Source organism: Tasmannia lanceolata, unplaced genomic scaffold (genome assembly GCF_043159265.1).
Source record: "Tasmannia lanceolata isolate RefF3 unplaced genomic scaffold, GAP_Taslan_0.1 ptg000018l, whole genome shotgun sequence".
Taxonomy (NCBI): domain Eukaryota; kingdom Viridiplantae; phylum Streptophyta; class Magnoliopsida; order Canellales; family Winteraceae; genus Tasmannia; species Tasmannia lanceolata.
The window spans coordinates 55,264,396-55,284,660 of NW_027518695.1; the positions used below are offsets into that span (position 1 = coordinate 55,264,396).

A 20,265-nucleotide genomic window follows, 5' to 3' on the forward strand; every position below is an offset into this window, starting at 1 on the left:
TGCCCTTGAGAAGCCCCCCTTAGGTACTAATAACCCCTTCTTTGTAGCTGAAAACCCATGACTTTTAACTTCACGACCATCTTCTGGATTTGATGGACCCTCCAAGGGTACTTCTTCTACCCCATTTGAGGGCCCATAATTCCTTCTTTAATACCATGCATAGCTCCCCTCTATTGCCCTTGAGAAGCCCCCCTTAGGTACTAATAACCCCTTTTTTGTAGCTGAAAACCCATGACTTTCAACTTCAGGACTTTCTTCTCGATTTGATGGACCCTCCAAGGGTACTTCTTCTACCCCATTTGAGGGCCCATAATCCCTTCTCTAATACCATGCATAGCTCCCCTCTATTACCCCTGAGAAGCCCCCCTTAGGTACTAATAACCCCTTTTTTGTAGCTGAAAACCCATGACTTTCAACTTCAGGACTTTCTTCTGGATTTGATGGACCCTCCAAGGGTACTTCTTCTACCCCATTTGAGGGCCCATAATACCTTCTCTAATACCATGCATAGCTCCCCTCTATTGCCCTTGAGAAGCCCCCCTTACGTACTAATAACCCCTTATTTGTAGCTGAAAACCCATGACTTTCAACTTCAGGACTTTCTTCTGGATTTGATGGACCCTCCAAGGGTACTTCTTCTACCCCATTTGAGTGCCCATAATCCCTTCTCTAATACCATGCATAGCTCCCCTCGGTTGCCCTTGAGAAGCCCCCCTTAGGTACTAATAACCCCTTCTTTGTAGCTGAAAACCCATGACTTTGAACTTCAGGACCATCTTCTGGATTTGATGGACCCTCCAAGGGTACTTCTTCTACCCCATTTGAGTGCCCATAATCCCTTCTCTAATACCATGCATAGCTCCCCTCGGTTGGCCTTGAGAAGCCCCCCTTAGGTACTAATAACCCATTTTTTGTAGCTGAAAACCCATGACTTTCAACTTCAGGACTTTCTTCTGGATTTGATGGACCATCCAAGGGTACTTCTTCTACCCCATTTGAGTGCCCATAATCCCTTCTCTAATACCATCCATAGGTCCCCTCTGTTGCCCTTGAGAAGCCCCCCTTAGGTACTAATAACCCCTTCTTTGTAGCTGAAAACCCATGACTTTGAACTTCAGGACCATCTTCTGGATTTGATGGACCCTCCAAGGTTACTTCTTCTACCCCATTTGAGTGCCCATAATCCCTTCTCTAATACCATGCATAGCTCCCCTCGGTTGGCCTTGAGAAGCCCCCCTTAGGTACTAATAACACATTTTTTGTAGCTGAAAACCCATGACTTTCAACTTCAGGACTTTCTTCTGGATTTGATGGACCATCCAAGGGTACTTCTTCTACCCCATTTGAGTGCCCATAATCCCTTCTGCTGTAATTTAATTAAGAAAATATTATATCCTTGCCAGATGTAAGATGTTAAACTAATTTCTTGTAGATTTCGTCTTTAAACTAGATTTCGTACTGTGACCTGTGTACTTGAAATGCAATGTTCACTTATGTTAAATTATTTCCATGCTTCAGTCTGGTATTAAATGTACTGAGAAAAAATATGTTATCATCTTCTTCTCATGTTTAAGTCTTAACCATATCATATACTCCTTTTGCAGACAAGTTTTCAATCAGGAAGGTCATATTTTCTTCTTTCAACGTGTGCCTCCGAAGGTTTTGCTTATGTCGGCCTCTACTTATTCGCCTTGAGAAGCCCCCTTTACGTACTGGTTCTTATCATATCTTGTCTGCCCTTTGCAGGTCTTCGTAAACTGGCACGCACAATGCTTTCTCTGCTGTTACACTATGATGGCATACTGAAGGATGAAGTTAATTGGGAATATGTTGGTGGGAGTAAGAAATTGTTATTGGTAAGTCCCCGAATGAATCTTAAAGAATTGGAGGCTCTAATCCACAGTCGAATTGGGAGTATTGGAGGAGGGGTGTCACTATCCATCAAATGTCGATATGTTGTTGATCCATATATAAGCACTCTAATCGACGTCGATAGCGATGAAATCTTCCAATCGTTGGTTAAGGTGCTTGAGAAAGATAATTTCAACTCTGTGATGCTATACATAACAAAAATTGACAATGGCCTAAATTCATCTTATTCTTCAATTCTGCCCACAAACAATGTCATACCTTCTACTTCCTTTTCACCTCGAAATCCCTCTCATAACCTGCCCATACGTTTGACTTCTGTACCACCGATTCCCTCTCAAAATCCCTCTCATAATGCATGCATACCTCCTACTTCCGTTCCACCGATTCGACACCTAAGATATCCATCGGAACGAGTAACTGTCACTCCCGACTCTCATTTTGAAGTAGACTTAGAAAGAGAATATGAAACAGAATTGGGTAATACAAGCATAGGAGGTGACTCGGCACAATTTAGTTCAAGGTATGTCTTGTACAATTTTATTTATATTGAAGTACTCAATCTACTATCCTAATTTTATATTGTTGAACTGTGTAGGGTACGAGTTGGCCAAAATGAAAACTTCTCGGACGATATGTATGAGAACCCTACCTCCAAAGATATCATTGTCCCCGGGAATGATGCAGATGTGCCGTTGGAGCATATTAACTTTTTGGAGGATGATTTTCATGTCATCGGTTGTGATTTCGAAGAATTTAGAACTGAAGATGACAATGATGATGATCCTGCAGAGGATGATGATGAGGATGATGACGAGGCTGAGACTGAGGTTCAGGATGAGGAGGGTGATGAGGCCGCCCATGATCCTGAAGTGGCTCCCCCTACCGCCAATGGTTGGCCATTTCTACCTGCTGGCACAAGTCGGCCACTGGAAGTAGACGACATGTATGTTGGGGCTGATGAGGTAGATGCAGATAATCTTCAGTTCGATGAGTTAACTGTTGGGGCTATGTATCCAAATATGAAGCAGTTCAAGAAGGCCGTTAAGGAGTATGCAATTCGGCAGCGATTCATGTTCAAGAAGTCACGGTCAACTCCCAAGAAGTATGCCGTTGTATGCAAGGAACCAGGTTGCAAGTGGCGTATATCAGGCATTAGCCGTATGACTTATGTGTTAGTGAAGAAGTTTGTGAGCGACCATACGTGTACATCTCACTTAAAGGGCAATGATAATCATCTGGCTACATCCCCATGGGTTGCCGAGACATGCTTACCCCTATTTGACCTTCCAGAAGATGTGGGGACAAGGATCATAAGACAGTACATGAAGTCGCACTGGGGTATAACCATGACCTACCGTAGAGCACACCTTGCGATGAACATCATCCTTGAAATAAAGTGTGGAAATGTGGAGGACTCGTACCGCTTGCTCCCTGCACTGATAGTTGAGATGATGAGAACAAACCCGGGCACCTACATGCGTGTTTTTCGAGTGAGAGATCTACGTCCAGGGGGAGATGATAAATTTGTTCGCTTATTCTGGGCATTTGGTCCCAGCATACGTTCTTTCCAACGAACACTCAGATCGATAGTTTTGGTCGATGGGACGCATCTACGTGGAAAGTATCTTGGAATCTTACTGATCGCAGTTGGGGTAGACGGGAACAACGGCTTAGTTCCATTAGCTTTTGGTGTTGTCGAGACTGAGAACGAAGATAGCTGGTGCTGGTTCCTCTATTTGGTGAAGCGGCACGTATTGCCTGAGGGGATAGGCGCATTGACCCTGTGCTCCGATCGACAAAAGGGGTTGATGCAAGCAGTGCCTAAAGTAATGCCTATTGCAAACCATAGCTACTGCATGCGTCACCTCGCCGCCAATCTGTACACCGACTTCAAAGACCCTTTACTTAAGAAATTGTTCTGGAGAGCTGCTAGGGCTTTGAGAGAGAGTGTTTTCAGAGACACAATGGAAAAAATTAAGGCGAGGAATGAAAATGCACACAACTGGATAGCCGCTATTCCGAAGGAAAACTGGGCTAGTTTCTACTTCAAGGGGGAAAGATATGATGTGTTGACCACCAATAGATCGGAGTGTTACAATGCAGTACTAAAGGATGCCAGAAAATTGCCGATTGCAGCTGCGGTGGAGCTGACTCGTTTTAAGAGCTCCGAATACATACAGAAACGTCAAGCGATGGGCCTTCAATGGGAAACAAAGTGCACGCATTATGCAGAAAAACATTTGGGACTGGCCAGGGAACAGGGTCGCGGATATACTGCTTATCGAGTAGGTGTGCACGAATTTGAAGTAAGGTCCCATGATCATCATGATGTCGTAAACTTGCTGCAACAAACCTGTACATGTCGTGAGTTCCAAACACTTGGCCTTCCGTGCGGACATGCCATGGCAGCCATTGCCATCACAGATTTTGATGAGTACGATTATTGCCATAAATGGTTTCGTATAGAGATGTATCGGGAAACGTACTGTGAGGTGCTTCACCCTACAGTAGATCGCACTCAATGGGAACTGCCTCCAGAACCTCTGCAGACTGTATTACCTCCAATAGCGAAAAGACCACCTGGACGGCCGCGAACGAGAAGATCTGACCGCGAATTGCAGAGTGGAGTGCATCGCAAATGTACGATCTGTGGAAAACTAGGCCACAACAAAAGGACTTGCAGAGAACCTCCCATGGAGAGACAACTCCCTGATGAATCTTCCATTGGACCCTCTGCCCCCGTTTTCAATAGGTACATGATACGTAATATATTGAGGTCAATAAGTAGTATAGAACATCCCCGATTCCATACTTATTCGGTGTGGTGGTGGTGTTGTAGGTCGGGTGTACCTTGTGCAGCTCCTTTTTTCACATAATTATTCCGCGGAGAATGCATTGGAGGCTCCAGTTGGATGAAGGAGGAGAAGTGGATTAATTGAAAGTGTGCACAGTAATTAGTTGCTGTATATAATAATTTTTTGAGGGAAACCCTTTTTTGGTATACTGTAATTAGTGGTGTGCATAGTTGAAGGCTGACAAGTTTTCTGAGGAGAACCCATTTTTTTGAAGGTGGAATACTCTATTTTTTGTTATACTGTAATTAATGGTATACTGTAATTAGTGGTGTGCATAGTTGAAGGCTGCCCAGTTTTATGAGGGAAACCCAATTTTCTGAAGGTGGAATACTCTATTTTTTGTTATACTGTAATTAATGGTATACTGTAATTAGTGGTGTGCATAGTTGAAGGCTGCCCAGTTTTATGAGGGAAACCCAATTTTTTGAAGGTGGAATACTGTATTCTTTGTTATACTGTAATTAATGGTATACTGTAATTACTGGTATACTGTAATTTTTTGAGGGAAACCCTGTTTTCTTAAGGTGAAATGGGTTATCATAGTTGAAGGCTGCCCAGTTTTCTGAAGCTCGAATGAGTTCTACCTTGCAAGCATTGTTAAAATAAGCTTTGCTCTGCTGGTAAGAAAATTCAAGAACTGGAAAATTAAATTGGTTGTGTATATATATATATATATGACCTTTTTGTTCATTTTGCAAAAAGTTTGTCATTTTGCAAAAAAGTTTGCAAAAAGCTTTTCCCTGCTGGTAAGAAAGGGCGAAATAAAGTTTGTCATTTTGCAACCTTTATTTATTGACCTTTTTGTTCGTTTCATGGGCATTGATGTCCCAAAAAATGGAGCATAGAGCTTTACTCCCCCTTAATATATGCATATTATTATGACTTGGGAGCTCAAATATTCTCCCCCTTTTGTCATTACCAAAAAAGGTGGAACAAAAGGAAAGAGAGTAGGTGTGAGCCAATGAAAGTGCATACAACCACTCAAAGGACATAGCATCCACGACACATCATAACAGTGACATAATTATATAAAACGGAATACATCCCAAAAAGATCCAACTGACTATCCAAGCAACTACCTAAATATGATCCATACAACCAACTGATAATCCAAACACTATAGAAACATATAGATAAGGCTAATATAAAAAAAAATCTGAACAAGACAGGATCCATCATCAGAGAACTAGAGCCATCTACTGCTCCGAAGGAGGCAGTGGGTGATGAGAAGAACTGCCCGGCGCCTGGCCCCACTGACCACTGGAGATGTAGCGATAATAGGCGGCCCACTGGTCATCAAAGTGGGAAGTCATGGTGTGGAAGCGAGTCAAAATCGCAGAGTCGACATGGGTAGACAACTGCTGAAACTGAGAGGCCATGGATCGCTCAATGGCCTCCTGCATGTGAGCCAAATCCTTCTGAGTGCAGAACTGAGATGTATCTTCTGAAGGCTGAGGTGCCGGTGCAGGCTGGTCCTCGGCTTCGTAGCCTCCTCCATCGTGAACATCGATGTCAATCGCTGCTTCATTAAGAGCCATGCGGTTAAAGGTCGGAACATCAAACAGGGCAGTAGGAGTCATGGTCATCTCTCCATCCAAGGTGATGCCGAAGTGCCGGAAGACACGGGTGAGAATCATGCCATATGGCAAGGAAGATCGGTAGCGTTCAGGGGTCTGAAACATGAAGCGAAACATGATATATGGCAGACAAAGCTGGCGGCCCTCTAGGATGCTGTAGATAATATATGCCTCTAAGGGTCTTACGGCTTCACGCATCCCACCACGAGGTATGAAGATGTGGTACATGAAGTTATGGAGCACGCGCGCAACCGGAATGAGGTCGGCAGATTGTACGGGCATATTAGGGTGGTAGCGCCGTGTTATCCGCCCATAGACAGTGTCATGATCAATATCATCAAGTTCATGCGTCCCATCGTCCGGCCAAAAATAGTGTAAGAGGCCCTCATGGCTAATCCCAAATATTGTGGCAAAAGTCTGATAGGTGAGTTTGATGACAGTTTTCTTGACCTTAGATTCGATTTTGAAGAAGGAAGGGGAAATGGTGAGATTGGCATAGAAGAGACGCACCAATCGAGGGTAAACGGGTTCGTTAATGTGAAGGATGGGTGTCCATTGAAGAGCATCAAATTTGGCCTTTAAATCAAAATTTTCAAGGACAGGGGGATCAATGTACCTACCGGTCAGGACGCGCCTAGTGCCGACGTCGTCCCAAAGTTTCTTCGCCTTATCCCCAGTGAAATAGGACTTGGCCACAACCTCGGCAGCCACAGCCTTGGCCTTGGACTTCTTCCGTGAAGGCCCTTCTTCGTCGGGAACTTCTTCACGAACGTATTCGGGGTCTTCAACTTGGGAGGAGCCTCCGATGTTGAGATTTTTGGTTTTAGGAGGCATGGTGAGAGGAAATATGGGTGGAGAGAAAAGTGATATGTAAAGAAGAAGAGAAATAGCCCTAAAATGGAGGCCAAAAAGAGAAATAGATAAGGGAAGAAAGAAAAAACGAAAAAGGGGTGAAATGCTAGGGTTTTAGGAAGAAGAGAGGGATTTAGAAGGGAGAAGAGGGTTTTGGAGGAAGATGTAGGGAGAAAATGACGGAACGAAAGAAAAAGTGGACTTAGGGTTTCAAGAGAAGTGGTTTAGGTATAGGGAAAGAAGAGAAGAAAAGTAAAGTAAAAAAAAGGAACCGGGTCCAGGGTTATGAAGCTCCTGGGCCGATTCTCGGAGTTCTGAGACACTGTGTCGGAGTTCCGAGAACAAAAGGAAATTTTTTTTTTCAATTGCCCAAATCTCGGAGTTCCGCGAATTACTCTCGGAGCTCCGAGAATTTACGGTTTTTTGTATATGCTACTGGAACGAATCTCGGAGTTCCGAGAAAAGTTCTCGGAGCTCCGAGAAAATACAGGTTTTTTGGATATGCTTCTGGAAGGAATCTCGGAGTTCCGAGAAATGTTCTCGGAGCTCCGAGAATATACATGTTTTTTGGATATGCTACTGGAACGAATCTCGGAGTTCCGAGAAAATTTCTCGGAGCTCCGACAATAGATGGGTTTTTTCATATTATACTGGACCGAATCTCGGAGTTCCGAGAAAATATCTCGGAGCTCCGAGAAGACCATCGCGGAAATCTCGGAGTTCCGAGACATTGTCTCGGAATTCCGAGAATCGTTGGAGGTTCCACTTTAGGATCTGATAACCCATTTATTTTATATTTTTATTTTGTATGAATTGTCTTTTGCTACACAAACTATTGAAATTGTGGCCCATCAAATGGACGTTATGGATCATCCTATGGTGTGGGGTGGAAAGTCCATTTGGAAAGAAGAGGGTGGCTGTTGTAAGAAATTAAGTGTGGAATTTATGAACAACTTTGAGGAAGAATTTTTTTCTTCCAAACAGTTCAACCAACCAAACAAAACCGGAAAAGCACAAAAAACAGGGGTCCCATTGCCAACTATGACGATGAAAATATAAAGTAGAGAGAATAATCACAATTACAAATAAATCATATTTCCATCCAATAGAAATATAAATTCCCCCTAAACTTTATGAACAAATATTTGATGATTTTCAAAGACCTTTACCATATTTTGCAATGAACCCAATGCCACAACCACCATCACTTCACAGAACTTGATTTTTCATTACAAATACATAGTTGTCAGTATGCTGAGATACAAACAAACCCTCCCTCTGTGTCTCTACACCCTGCTTTCTATCCTACACATATGCGCCCAACAATTACAAATAAATTTAGCCCATTTTATCCCATTTTGCTTACAAATACACAGAAAACTTCACTGGAAAGACCATCAATGTCCACCATGTTTACAACATCCATCAGAACTTGAAGAGAGGTTCTTCATTTTTCAGTCATATATCCCCCTTAAGGAAATCACCACAGTCCCCAAACTCTCCGCGCAAGAATCTTTCGCACAGCTGCAGCCGATAAGCGGGAATGTCAGACTTGCTGAAAGTAAATGGATCATTTGCATACAGATGGTCGATCGCTTTAAGCACGAACAAACCACAGTCGAACCTGCATAACAACAGTTGTATTGAGCGAATCAAAATCATAGCCTAGAAAAATAAACATTTAAATATACTAATATACTGACCCATTGGCCTGTTGTGGGAAATTTTCCATCTGCGCATATTGAAAGTGGTCTATATCACAGCCCCTTTCCTTTAAGTACTCCTTCAACAACACAACCTGCAAGTGGTTAACATTGACAGGTTTAGGAAACATAAGTGTTATACGTATAGATTTATAAGTAGGAAAACATTAAAGATGCTAACCCACTTACGGTCAATCCTGCTCTTTCCTGGAACTCCATTCCTTTACAGGAATTGCATTCGTGGAAGATTTTGTTGACCATATCGACAATGAGGAGAACCCAATGGTTGTCCTCACATAATGGTAATAGTACCATTTTTACTGCTTCGAGGTGGTGGTTTATAAGTCTACTGTGCAGAGCGTCTTTCGCTGTCCTCCACTTTTCTACCCTCTGGACCTCAGTGACTTCGGTCCCTACTGCAGTAAGAGTTCCCTATAAAAAAAAGGAATTCAATGGGATACTACAGATAAAATCTTATGTAAACCTCAATGTGGGATGATAGAAATAACACTTACATGTACCACCGATGGAACGAAGACAATTCCCCCCATTGTAGGATCTGCTAACCCATCGTCGTTGGAGGACTGCACGTGCTTCCCATATATATCGACAATCTTCAAGGAAGAGAAGTAAATGTCAGATGTACATTATTCCCTACAGTAATGTAGAAATTAATGATAAAAAATGACACTTACAGTGCCAGTCAGGTATTGTCTGACATTCCAAAGATGTTGTAGGTCTTCAGCTATTAGGTGTACATCATCCGTTTCCATGAGGATATCACTGCAAAATTGTATTAAATTGTTAGTTAATAATTTTCAATTCTGATCAACTAAAATCATGGTATAATATAATTCACATCTACTTGCCTTTTATCATGCTTTAGAAGTCTCTCTATCAGAGCTGTTCTCCTTCCCTTACGCATCTTCCCGTCATCCCCTTTCTTCTTGGGCGGTGGTTTAGGTATGTTGGGGTCCTCCCCCTGTTTCTTCCCTTCCTTCTGCCTCCTCTTTCGGGTCTTCCCTGAATAGTAGGGGCTTTTTCTGGCTCTCCCAGGTTTCCTACTCCTTCCATCCATCTTCACACCCCTCACAATGCTCCCTAATTCGGAATCCACCATCTCATCCCTTACACCACTCACTTTCATCTCAACTTCAGTAGATGGTGCCTCTTCCTTGGTCACCTCCATTTCGAACAATCGTTGTAAAGGGTTAAGGATCACCCCGTCTGTGGTGCTGAATATTTCTTCATGTGACTTGGGGTTCTGAGCCGATACATCTATTAGGGTGGCGGCTGCATCCATGTCACATCCAAGGTCAGCTAAATCCGTCCAATCCTCGCACAGCTGCGAAGATAATCGTGCACCTTGAGATGCATTTTCGCCCTTCCTCTCCTCCTCAACCCCCTCCACCTCAACCCCCTCCATTCTTCCCCCAGTCTCTTCATTTGTTCTCCGCATACGCTCCCATCCTTTTTTCAAATCCTCCTCTTTCTTTCTGACATCTTCCTCTCTTTTTCCAACATCTTCCTCTCTTTTTCTTATTTCTTCCCATGCTGCTCTAATCATCTGCCACTGTCTATCAATTACATCTCCCTCTCTCGCCAAAAATTTTATATGCTTCGACTCATCTTCACTACTTCCTTTCTCCATTTCACTTTCTACTCCCAAAACTATCCCCTCGGATTCCAACTGTTCCTTATCGACTTCCATTGTCTCATCAACATCCTAATGTTTAAACATGACAGTCAATGATCAAATTTAAAAAATCAATAAGTAAAATAAAATAACGTACGCAACATAGTCCTGCTCGACTGCATTACCTCATCCTGTAGGTACTGTGACTTCTCTTACAGAGATACTTTCAATGTCACCACCACCTGAATTTTTGGAAAACATAGTCAGTTATCAAGATACTAGTATTGATATATACGTTAACAATTTTTTCATATCTCACCTCCGATTTCTTTATCTGCTTCTGCTCCACTAATCGATATGTCTTTGATTCGTTTGCTTTCCAGTCCCATTTAAGGACACGTGGACGAGCAGTTGGATTGATGGGAATCTAAAATGTGGTATGCTCGTATAACCATACCTGCATACATACGAAACACCATGTTAATCAAACTATAAACAGCACGGTTAGAATATTAAATGTCATGAGTCCAAATTACCTGAATTACCAACGAGCAGCCACCAAGGTACCTGCCACCCTTGCTGACTCTGTCTAGGTAATCTACGAGCCAGTCATACACTGCCATCGCCCAGTTATAGTTGCCAATGTTTCCTATGTCATCGATGTAGGGCCAGAAGAGCTCGTCAGCTCGATGTGCGCTTTTTGTGAAAAGGACAGAGGCAAAAAGATGCAGGAGAACATATTTCACTGTCTTCTCTATCGAAACTTTATTGCGTTCTCTAACTAATGCTATAATTTCATTCTCAATAACCGATGGCTTGACGTTGGCCTCTGGAAATGGCCAGCCAGGCACTTTAGGTTGCGGTTTTGTCCTGTCGAATGACAGAACCCTCACCACGTCCAATCGCTCTCCACTAAGTGGCAGTCCTAATGCCAATGCCACATCTCTTGGAAGGAAGGGGACATTTATACTCCCTAACGTGAACGTGTTAGTGCCGGGAGTCCACTTATCGTGGATAGCTGTTATGAGAGGCTTGTGCATGATAATGTCCTCCATGCCAAACAGATGTCGGAAAGGAGTCTTTTCTATGGCATGAAAATGGACTGGCTTGAACTTTATCCTGTCCATTGCCGATTTGAAAGAAGCTGGTGAACATCGTGCTGGGACGTATGGAGCCTGCAAAACAAATTACATCGCCAAAATATATGTGGTAAATGAATTAACTTACTATGATTGATACAATTAACAACATACACACTTACATCTGTTCCTCTCTTCTTCACAGCTGCAGTTTTCGTCTCCTCCCCTTCTAAACTCCTTTCTGTCCTTCTTGGAGGCTTTGTTACTTTCACTCTATCACTTTTTCGCATCACCATCTTTCAAGGCTTTGAATGGCTCCTGACCGGATAAAAACTGTATAACAATGAACAACCAAATCAAAATCACCGAGATCAATTCATAACCCAAAAACTCAGTTATATTGACAATCATTAAAAATCTCGTCCTCATCATCTCTAAAATAAATTACCAAGAAAATCAATAAAATCCAACCCATAGCATAAACTCATATTCCCAATCAGTACTATTATGAAGAAAAGCTACCAAGCAAACCAACAATTATTACAATTCTCATACTTACCTGAAAATATGTATCATGTCTGTAACCTCTAAGGTCTGGCTTCTTAGATATGAAGCAAATCAAACAAGAAATAAAAGAGCTAACCAATAAGTGCAACGATCAGTGTTCTATATGAATTTTCTGAAAGCACAACAACAAGGACAAACCCCCAAAACAGATTAGGAGGTCTGTTAAAATTCTCATCCACATGGGCATCAGGCGAGTATTAGCTCACATGCATTTAAAAAAAAACTTATAGCATCAGACCTTTTGAGAAACAAAGCAGATAAGCACTAGGTATTGGAATTCAATGACCACCATTGGACCAATAATTTAATAAATGAAATCGAAGATAAAACAAGTGAACCATGACTGCTTCAACAATGAACATGGGTCTCCACATGGTATTAAAGAAGGCCCAGCAACTATAAATTGTGCCCTCTACATGGTATTGAAGAAGGTGTTTTTGAAAACCCTTTTCTCCACTCCACCTATTGTAAAAATAAAAGCCTAGCATAAACAAATAGCAGACGACCATTTGCATTTATTTTACTCCGTAGGTGGAAATGCGGTAACTGATATGTACATGAAATGAAATCGCATTTCTCCATTCCAAAAATTAACGTAAAAAATAAAACCTAGCATAAATGCAGAAGAAGGTCCTGAAGTTCAAAGTCAACTCTATTTCAGCTACAAAAAAGGGGTTATTAGTACGTAAGGGGGCTTCTCAAGGGCAATAGAGGGGAGCTATGCATGGTATTAGAGAAGGGATTATGGGCCCTCAAATGGGGTAGAAGAAGTACCTTCGGAGGGTCCATCAAATCCAGAAGATGGTCCTGAAGTTGAAAGTCATGGGTTTTCAACTACAAAAAAGAGGTTATTAGTACGTAAGGGGGGCTTCTCAAGGGCAATAAAGGGGACCTATGGATGGTATTAGAGAAGGGATTATGGGCACTCAAATGGGGTAGGAGAAGTACCCTCGGAGGGTCCATCAAATCCAGAAGAAGGTCCTCAAGGTGAAAGGCATGGGTTTTCAGGTACAAAGAAGGGGTTATTAGTACCTAAGGGGGGCTTCTCAAGGGCAACCGAGGGGAGCTATGCATGGTATTAGAGAAGGGATTATGGGCACTCAAATGGGGTAGAAGAAGTACCCTTGGAGGGTCCATCAAATCCAGAAGAAAGTCCTCAAGTTGAAAGTCATGGGTTTTCAGCTACAAAAAAGGGGTTATTAGTACCTAAGGGGGGCTTCTCAAGGGCAATAGAGGGGAGCTATGCATGTTATTAGAGAAGGGATTATGGGCCCTCAAATGGGGTAGAAGAAGTACCCTTGGAGGGTCCATCAAATCCAGAAGATGGTCCTGAAGTTGAAAGTCATGGGTTTTCAGCTACAAAAAAGGGGTTATTAGTACGTAAGGGGGGCTTCTCAAAGGCAATAGAGGGGACCTATGGATGGTATTAGAGAAGGGATTATGGGCACTCAAATGGGGTAGGAGTACCCTCGGAGGGTCCATCAAATCCAGAAGAAGGTCCTCAAGGTGAAAGGCATGGGTTTTCAGCTACAAAGAAGGGGTTATTAGTACCTAAGGGGGGCTTCTCAAGGGAAACCGAGGGGAGCTATGCATGGTATTAGAGAAGGGATTATGGGCACTCAAATGGGGTAGAAGAAGTACCCTTGGAGGGTCCATCAAATCCAGAAGAAAGTCCTCAAGTTGAAAGTCATGGGTTTTCAGCTACAAAAAAGGGGTTATTAGTACCTAAGGGGGGCTTCTCAAGGGCAATAGAGGAGAGCTATGGATGGTATTAGAGAAGGGATTATGGGCCCTCAAATGGGGTAGAAGAAGTACCCTTGGAGGGTCCATCAAATCCAGAAGATGGTCCTGAAGTTGAAAGTCATGGGTTTTCAGCTACAAAAAAGGGGTTATTAGTACGTAAGGGGGGCTTCTCAAGGGCAATAGAGGGGACCTATGGATGGTATTAGAGAAGGGATTATGGGCACTCAAATGGGGTAGGAGAAGTACCCTCGGAGGGTCCATCAAATCCAAAAGAAGGTCCTCAAGGTGAAAGGCATGGGTTATTAGTACGAAGGGGGGCTTCTCAAGGGCAATAGAGGGGAGCTATGCATGGTATTAGAGAAGGGATTATGAGCCCTCAAATGGGGTAGAAGAAGTACCCTTGGAGGGTCCATCAAATCCAGAAGATGGTCCTGAAGTTGAAAGTCATGGGTTTTCAGCTACAAAAAAGGGGTTATTAGTACATAAGGGGGGCTTCTCAAAGGCAATAGAGTGGACCTATGGATGGTATTAGAGAAGGGATTATGGGCACTCAAATGGGGTAGGAGAAGTACCCTCGGAGGGTCCATCAAATCCAGAAGAAGGTCCTCAAGGTGAAAGGCATGGGTTTTCAGGTACAAAGAAGGGGTTATTAGTACCTAAGGGGGGCTTCTCAAGGGCAACCGAGGGGAGCTATGCATGGTATTAGAGAAGGGATTATGGGCACTCAAATGGGGTAGAAGAAGTACCCTTGGAGGGTCCATCAACTCCAGAAGAAAGTCCTCAAGTTGAAAGTCATGGGTTTTCAGCTACAAAAAAGGGGTTATTAGTACCTAAGGGGGGCTTCTCAAGGGCAATAGAGGGGAGCTATGCATGGTATTAGAGAAGGGATTATGGGCCCTCAAATGGGGTAGAAGAAGTACCCTTGGAGGGTCCATCAAATCCAGAAGAAGGTCCTCAAGGTGAAAGGCATGGGTTTTCAGCTACAAAGAAGGGGTTATTAGTACCTAAGGGGGGCTTCTCAAGGCCAATAGAAGGGACCTATGGATGGTATTAGAGAAGGGATTATGGGCCCTCAAATGGGGTAGGAGAAGTACCCTTGGAGGGTGCAGCAAATCCAAAGATGGTGCTCAAGTTGAAAGGCATGGGTTTTCAGCTACAAAGAAGGGGTTATTAGTACCTAAGGGGGGCTTCTCAAGGGCAACAGAGGGGACCTATGGATGGTATTAGAGAAGGGATTATGGGCCCTCAAATGGGGTAGAAGAAGTACCCTTGGAGGGTCCATCAAATCCAGAAGATGGTCCTGAAGTTGAAAGTCATGGGTTTTCAGCTACAAAGAAGGGGTTATTAGTACCTAAGGGGGGCTTCTCAAGGGCAACAGAGGGGACCTATGGATGGTATTAGAGAAGGGATTATGGGCCCTCAAATGGGGTAGAAGAAGTACCCTCGGAGGGTCCATCAAATCCAGAAGAAGGTCCTCAAGTTCAAAGGCATGGGATTTCAGCTACAAAGAAGGGGTTATTAGTACCTAAGGGGGGCTTCTCAAGGCCAATAGAGGGGACCTATGGATGGTATTAGAGAAGGGATTATGGACCCTCAAATGGGGTAGGAGAAGTACCCTTGGAGGGTGCAGCAAATCCAGAAGAAGGTCCTCAAGGTGAAAGGCATGGGTTTTCAGCTACAAAGAAGGGGTTATTAGTACCTAAGGGGGGCTTCTCAAGGCCAATAGAGGGGACCTATGGATGATATTAGAGAAGGGATTAGGGGCCCTCAAATGGGGTAGGAGAAGTACCCTTGGAGGGTGCAGCAAATCCAAAGATGGTGCTCAAGTTGAAAGGCATGGGTTTTCAACTACAAAGAAGGGGTTATTAGTACCTAAGGGGGGCTTCTCAAGGGCAACAGAGGGGACCTATGGATGGTATTAGAGAAGGGATTATGGGCCCTCAAATAGGGTAGAAGAAGTACCCTTGGAGGGTCCATCAAATCCAGAAGATGGTCCTGAAGTTGAAAGTCATGGGTTTTCAACTACAAAGAAGGGGTTATTAGTACCTAAGGGGGGCTTCTCAAGGGCAACAGAGGGGACCTATGGATGGTATTAGAGAAGGGATTATGGGCCCTCAAATGGGGTAGAAGAAGTACCCTCGTAGGGTCCATCAAATCCAGAAGAAGGTCCTCAAGTTCAAAGGCATGGGATTTCAGCTACAAAGAAGGGGTTATTAGTACCTAAGGGGGGCTTCTCAAGGCCAATAGAGGGGACCTATGGATGGTATTAGAGAAGGGATTATGGGCCCTCAAATGGGGTAGGAGAAGTACCCTTGGAGGGTGCAGCAAATCCAAAGATGGTGCTCAAGTTGAAAGGCATGGGTTTTCAGCTACAAAGAAGGGGTTATTAGTACCTAAGGGGGGCTTCTCAAGGGCAACAAAAGGGACCTATGGATGGTATGAGAGAAGGGATTATGGGCCCTCAAATGGGGTAGAAGAAGTACCCTCGGAGGGTCGATCAAATCCAGAAGATGGTCCTGAAGTTCAAAGTCATGGCTTTTCAGCTACAAAAAAGGGGTTACTAGTACCTAAGGGGGGCTTCTCAAGGTCAATAGAGGGGACCTATGGATGGTATTAGAGAAGGGATTATGGGCCCTCAAATGGGGTACGAGAAGTACCCTTGGAGGGTGCAGCAAATCCAAAGATGGTGCTCAAGTTGAAAGGCATGGGTTTTCAGTTACAAAGAAGGGGTTATTAGTACCTAAGGGGGGCTTCTCAAGGGCAACCGAGGGGAGCTATGCATGGTATTAGAGAAGGGATTATGGGCACTCAAATGGGGTAGAAGAAGTACCCTTGGAGGGTCCATCAAATCCAGAAGAAAGTCGTGAAGTTGAAAGTCATGGGTTTTCAGCTACAAAAAAGGGGGTTATTAGTACCTAAGGGGGGCTTCTCAAGGGCAATAGAGGGGAGCTATGCATGGTATTAGAGAAGGGATTACGGGCCCTCAAATGGGGTAGAAGAAGTACCCTTGGAGGGTCCATCAAATCCAGAAGATGGTCGTCAAGTTGAAAGTCATGGGTTTTCAGCTACAAAAAAGGGGTTAATAGTACCTAGAAGAAGTCCCCATAGAGGGGCCATCAACTGCCCAACATGGTCCCCAAGTTCACAGAAAAGGGTTTCCAGCTACTAGTACCAAAAGAGGGTTTTCAAGGCCAATATAGGGGAGCTCTACATGGTTTTCAAGAAGGTGTTTTTGAAATCCCATTTCTCCACTCCACAAATTGTAAAATTAAAAGCCTAGCATTAACATATGTACATGAAACGAAATTGCATTTCTCCATTCCACAAATTAACGTCAAAAATTAAACCCTAGCATCAACAAATACCGTAGCATGCAACTCTATTTTACTCTGTAGGTGGATACGCATATATGAAATGAAATCCCATCTCTCCATTTCACAAATTAATGTACAAAATAAAACCCTACAATAAATAAACAGCAGAACGTTTCTCCATTTCACAAAGTATTGTAAAACATAAAACCCTAGCAGCAACAAACAACATTTAAAAGCATTTACAACTATTTTACTCTGTAGGAGGAAATGCAGTAACTGACATTTATATGAACTGAAAAAAATAAAAAACATATAGCATGAAAAAGGATTCCCCCCCCCCTTTTGCATCTCTCTCAACCTGATTTTCCTCTTCAAAAATAAATAAAAATGAGATTGAATAAAGGAAGGGAAGGAAACGACGTACCAGGTAGGGTTTCCTTCAAATGCGAGGTTTGATTCGTACTTCACCTTGGTCGAGATCGCCGTCGAGATCGCCGGAGTGATTGCCGTAGAGATCGCCGGAGGGAGGAGAGGACGAAAAAAATTTAACAGAGACGAGAGGAGAGAAGAGGAAAGAGAGAAGAGGGAAAACGTAAATGTTTTATTTTTTAATTTTTCTAAGTCATTTCACTGTTTCTGCCAGAGGGGCATTTTCGTCCCACGAAATTTTGAAAACCAAATTTTGACCCCCTTCTGTCATTTCCAACAAACACTTGACCCCTCTGATATTATGTCTTTTATTAGTCCCCCCTGTGTCAAATTTCCTAAAATAAATATATTACCATTGACAAAGGTTGTTCCCGTTGTCAGAGGAGCACATTTCAGCCATAGTTATGGCTAATTCCAGCAAATTGAGGGTATTGTAATAACATTCATACATAAAACCTCTCCTTTCAAATTTCAAGAAACTAAGGACAAAAATATTATGTCACTGATGATGTTCTTACCTACAGCAAGGACATAATCCCAATAAAAGCAATTTAAAAATGAAATTCGATTAATTTCTGAATAAGGACAATGATCCGAGTCTAGTTAGAAACTATGATTTTTGGACACGGACACAAGTGTCGCGTCTCGACACATACACTGAATGTCGGACACGACAAACCCCCAAAATTTAGAAACATAAACATGGCTAAAACATAAAGTATATATAATCATGATTTGTGGACACAAGATTCGTGTGCTAAGTTTCGGCAAGGAATAGAAGGTGTTTGATATGGCAAGCCCTAAAAATCTAGAAATGGCGGCATTCCCATACACGTACATACATATAAAATTATTGATTACTATCATAATTTGCTACAAAATAAATACAATATTTATTTAACAAACTATAAATTTTAGGATTAATCACCTATAATCTAAAACAAACATGAAATAATCAAATAACAACGCAGTCATCAATTTACTCTACTTCTCTGTAGTCTCCAATATGTAGGGAGAAAAGGAAACCAATAGGATACAATGAATATAATATTGGAATAAGAGTTTGTTTAGTGTTTTAGGTTTAAGGGAGGCGATATGACAACAAATATTAGTTAAAGAAGAGCTACAAGAAGAGTTTATAATAAAAGAAAAGTTAATAATAAAAGAGGTAAACACAATATTCAATAATGAAAAAGGATGTTGCTCTTGACACACGGTACGAAAACGTGTCCAGACTTCTAGCGGTACATTTAAAAGTGTCGAAAGGAGTGTCGTGCGGCAATAAATTCAAAGTGCCGTCTAAATAATAGGTTAGAAAGGATATTAGATTGCATCCTAATAGCAATTGAATATGGTATAAAGATTCCTTCACAATTAATGGTTATGAACTAGAAGTACAAGATCATGCGTAAATTTTCTACTAGCAATGAAATTGAATAAATCCGCAGTTGTTGAAAAATACCATTTCATCATGCATGCTTCGCATTTTATGTGCTTAGAGAAACTAGAGTGTTTTTAAAGCATAAGAATTAAGTGAAAGAGCTGTTGTTATTCCATTTTATGAAGGTGTCTCTGTTTAGGATATTGACAGAAAAGGCCAATTTGAGTATGTAAATGAGTCTATTAAGCATGAGGGACCATCCAGATAGATTGTGAAACCTTAAATTTGAACAAAAAATCATTTAAAATATGACTGGCCAAGTTTTCAAGGACCATCGCATGCTTTATAAGTTCACATTAACATTTTTAGAATATGCAGTGCAGGGCCATTAGAGGAGGTAAATGCCTGGAAGCAAAAACAAAAGCCCTGGCCGAGAGTCTCAAAAATTCAACCACTATGGGCAACCATCCTCTTTTGTAGATAAAAGTTAATTATCTGAACGCTACAACTGAAACTCTCCACCTTGGTATCTAGAGCATAATTTTCCTAAGAACTTCTAACTTTTTGTTTGAGCCCAGTGTGATAGGGACCATCCTAGGGCCCATATTTTAAATTTTAAGTGTTTTTTTAGGTTTCTTTTAAGTCCATTAAGTTATATGAGGGGTACCATAGTCTTTAACCACTAGTATCACTAGGTTTCTTTGAATTATGAGGGTTCTACATAGGCCCCACACAGGTAATGCAGGAATTTTAATTGGGGGAGAGTTTTTAAGTCATTATAGGGTATTTTAGTCTAAAAGTGTTGAGTTTTTATTTTAGGATTTTAGAGCCTTTTAGTTTTCTTCTTTTCCTATATATCGTAAGCCTCATGCACTTTTCCTTAATAACGAATGATGACCGAAAAAAGAAATTTGAAAGCTTCTTCTCTTGTGAGGATGTGATGTCTACTCCTTACCAATGTGTGATGCCTTGATCTTCCCTAAGGTGTGATGCCTAGGAACCCCATGGTGTGATGCCTTGGGTTTTGCTTGGTGATATTCCAACCTTGCTGTCTATCTCTTTCATGTTTCCTTTTTTCGTTTTCTCCCATAAACCACCTTCTCGGAAACCCCAAACCCCCATTAATCTCACACAAAACCTCTTTTGCATTATTTTTCACTTAACTTATATACAAAACCCCTAAAATAGTTACTATAAAAATTTCCCTATCTTAGAAATATCATTGAAACCCATCCGTGCATGCGCCATTTTTTTTGT

At 42.2% G+C, this 20,265-nt stretch overlaps 2 protein-coding genes across 3 annotated transcripts; one reads left to right on the forward strand and one right to left on the reverse strand.

The window, feature by feature from the left end:
• Positions 1-2,504: 2,504 nt before the first annotated feature.
• LOC143850481 (uncharacterized) lies at positions 2,505-6,258 on the forward strand. The gene is made up of 4 exons (XM_077359727.1): positions 2,505-2,607; positions 2,662-3,698; positions 3,852-4,624; positions 6,156-6,258. The coding sequence occupies exons 1-4, from the start codon at positions 2,505-2,507 to the stop codon at positions 6,256-6,258; spliced, it is 2,016 nt and encodes a 671-aa protein (XP_077215842.1).
• A 2,156-nt stretch (positions 6,259-8,414) lies between these two features.
• Positions 8,415-10,622, reverse strand: LOC143851798 (uncharacterized). 2 transcript variants are annotated; one of them, XM_077361283.1, is made up of 6 exons: positions 9,729-10,622; positions 9,555-9,642; positions 9,375-9,473; positions 9,049-9,291; positions 8,860-8,954; positions 8,415-8,680 (listed from the first exon to the last, which is right to left on the reverse strand). In XM_077361283.1, the coding sequence occupies exons 1-6, from the start codon at positions 10,568-10,570 to the stop codon at positions 8,611-8,613; spliced, it is 1,437 nt and encodes a 478-aa protein (XP_077217398.1). In that variant the 5' UTR covers positions 10,571-10,622; the 3' UTR covers positions 8,415-8,610. The 2 variants fall into 2 exon arrangements, with proteins under 2 accessions (XP_077217398.1, XP_077217397.1); XM_077361282.1 differs by having other exon boundaries at positions 8,415-8,780.
• Positions 10,623-20,265: the final 9,643 nt, after the last annotated feature.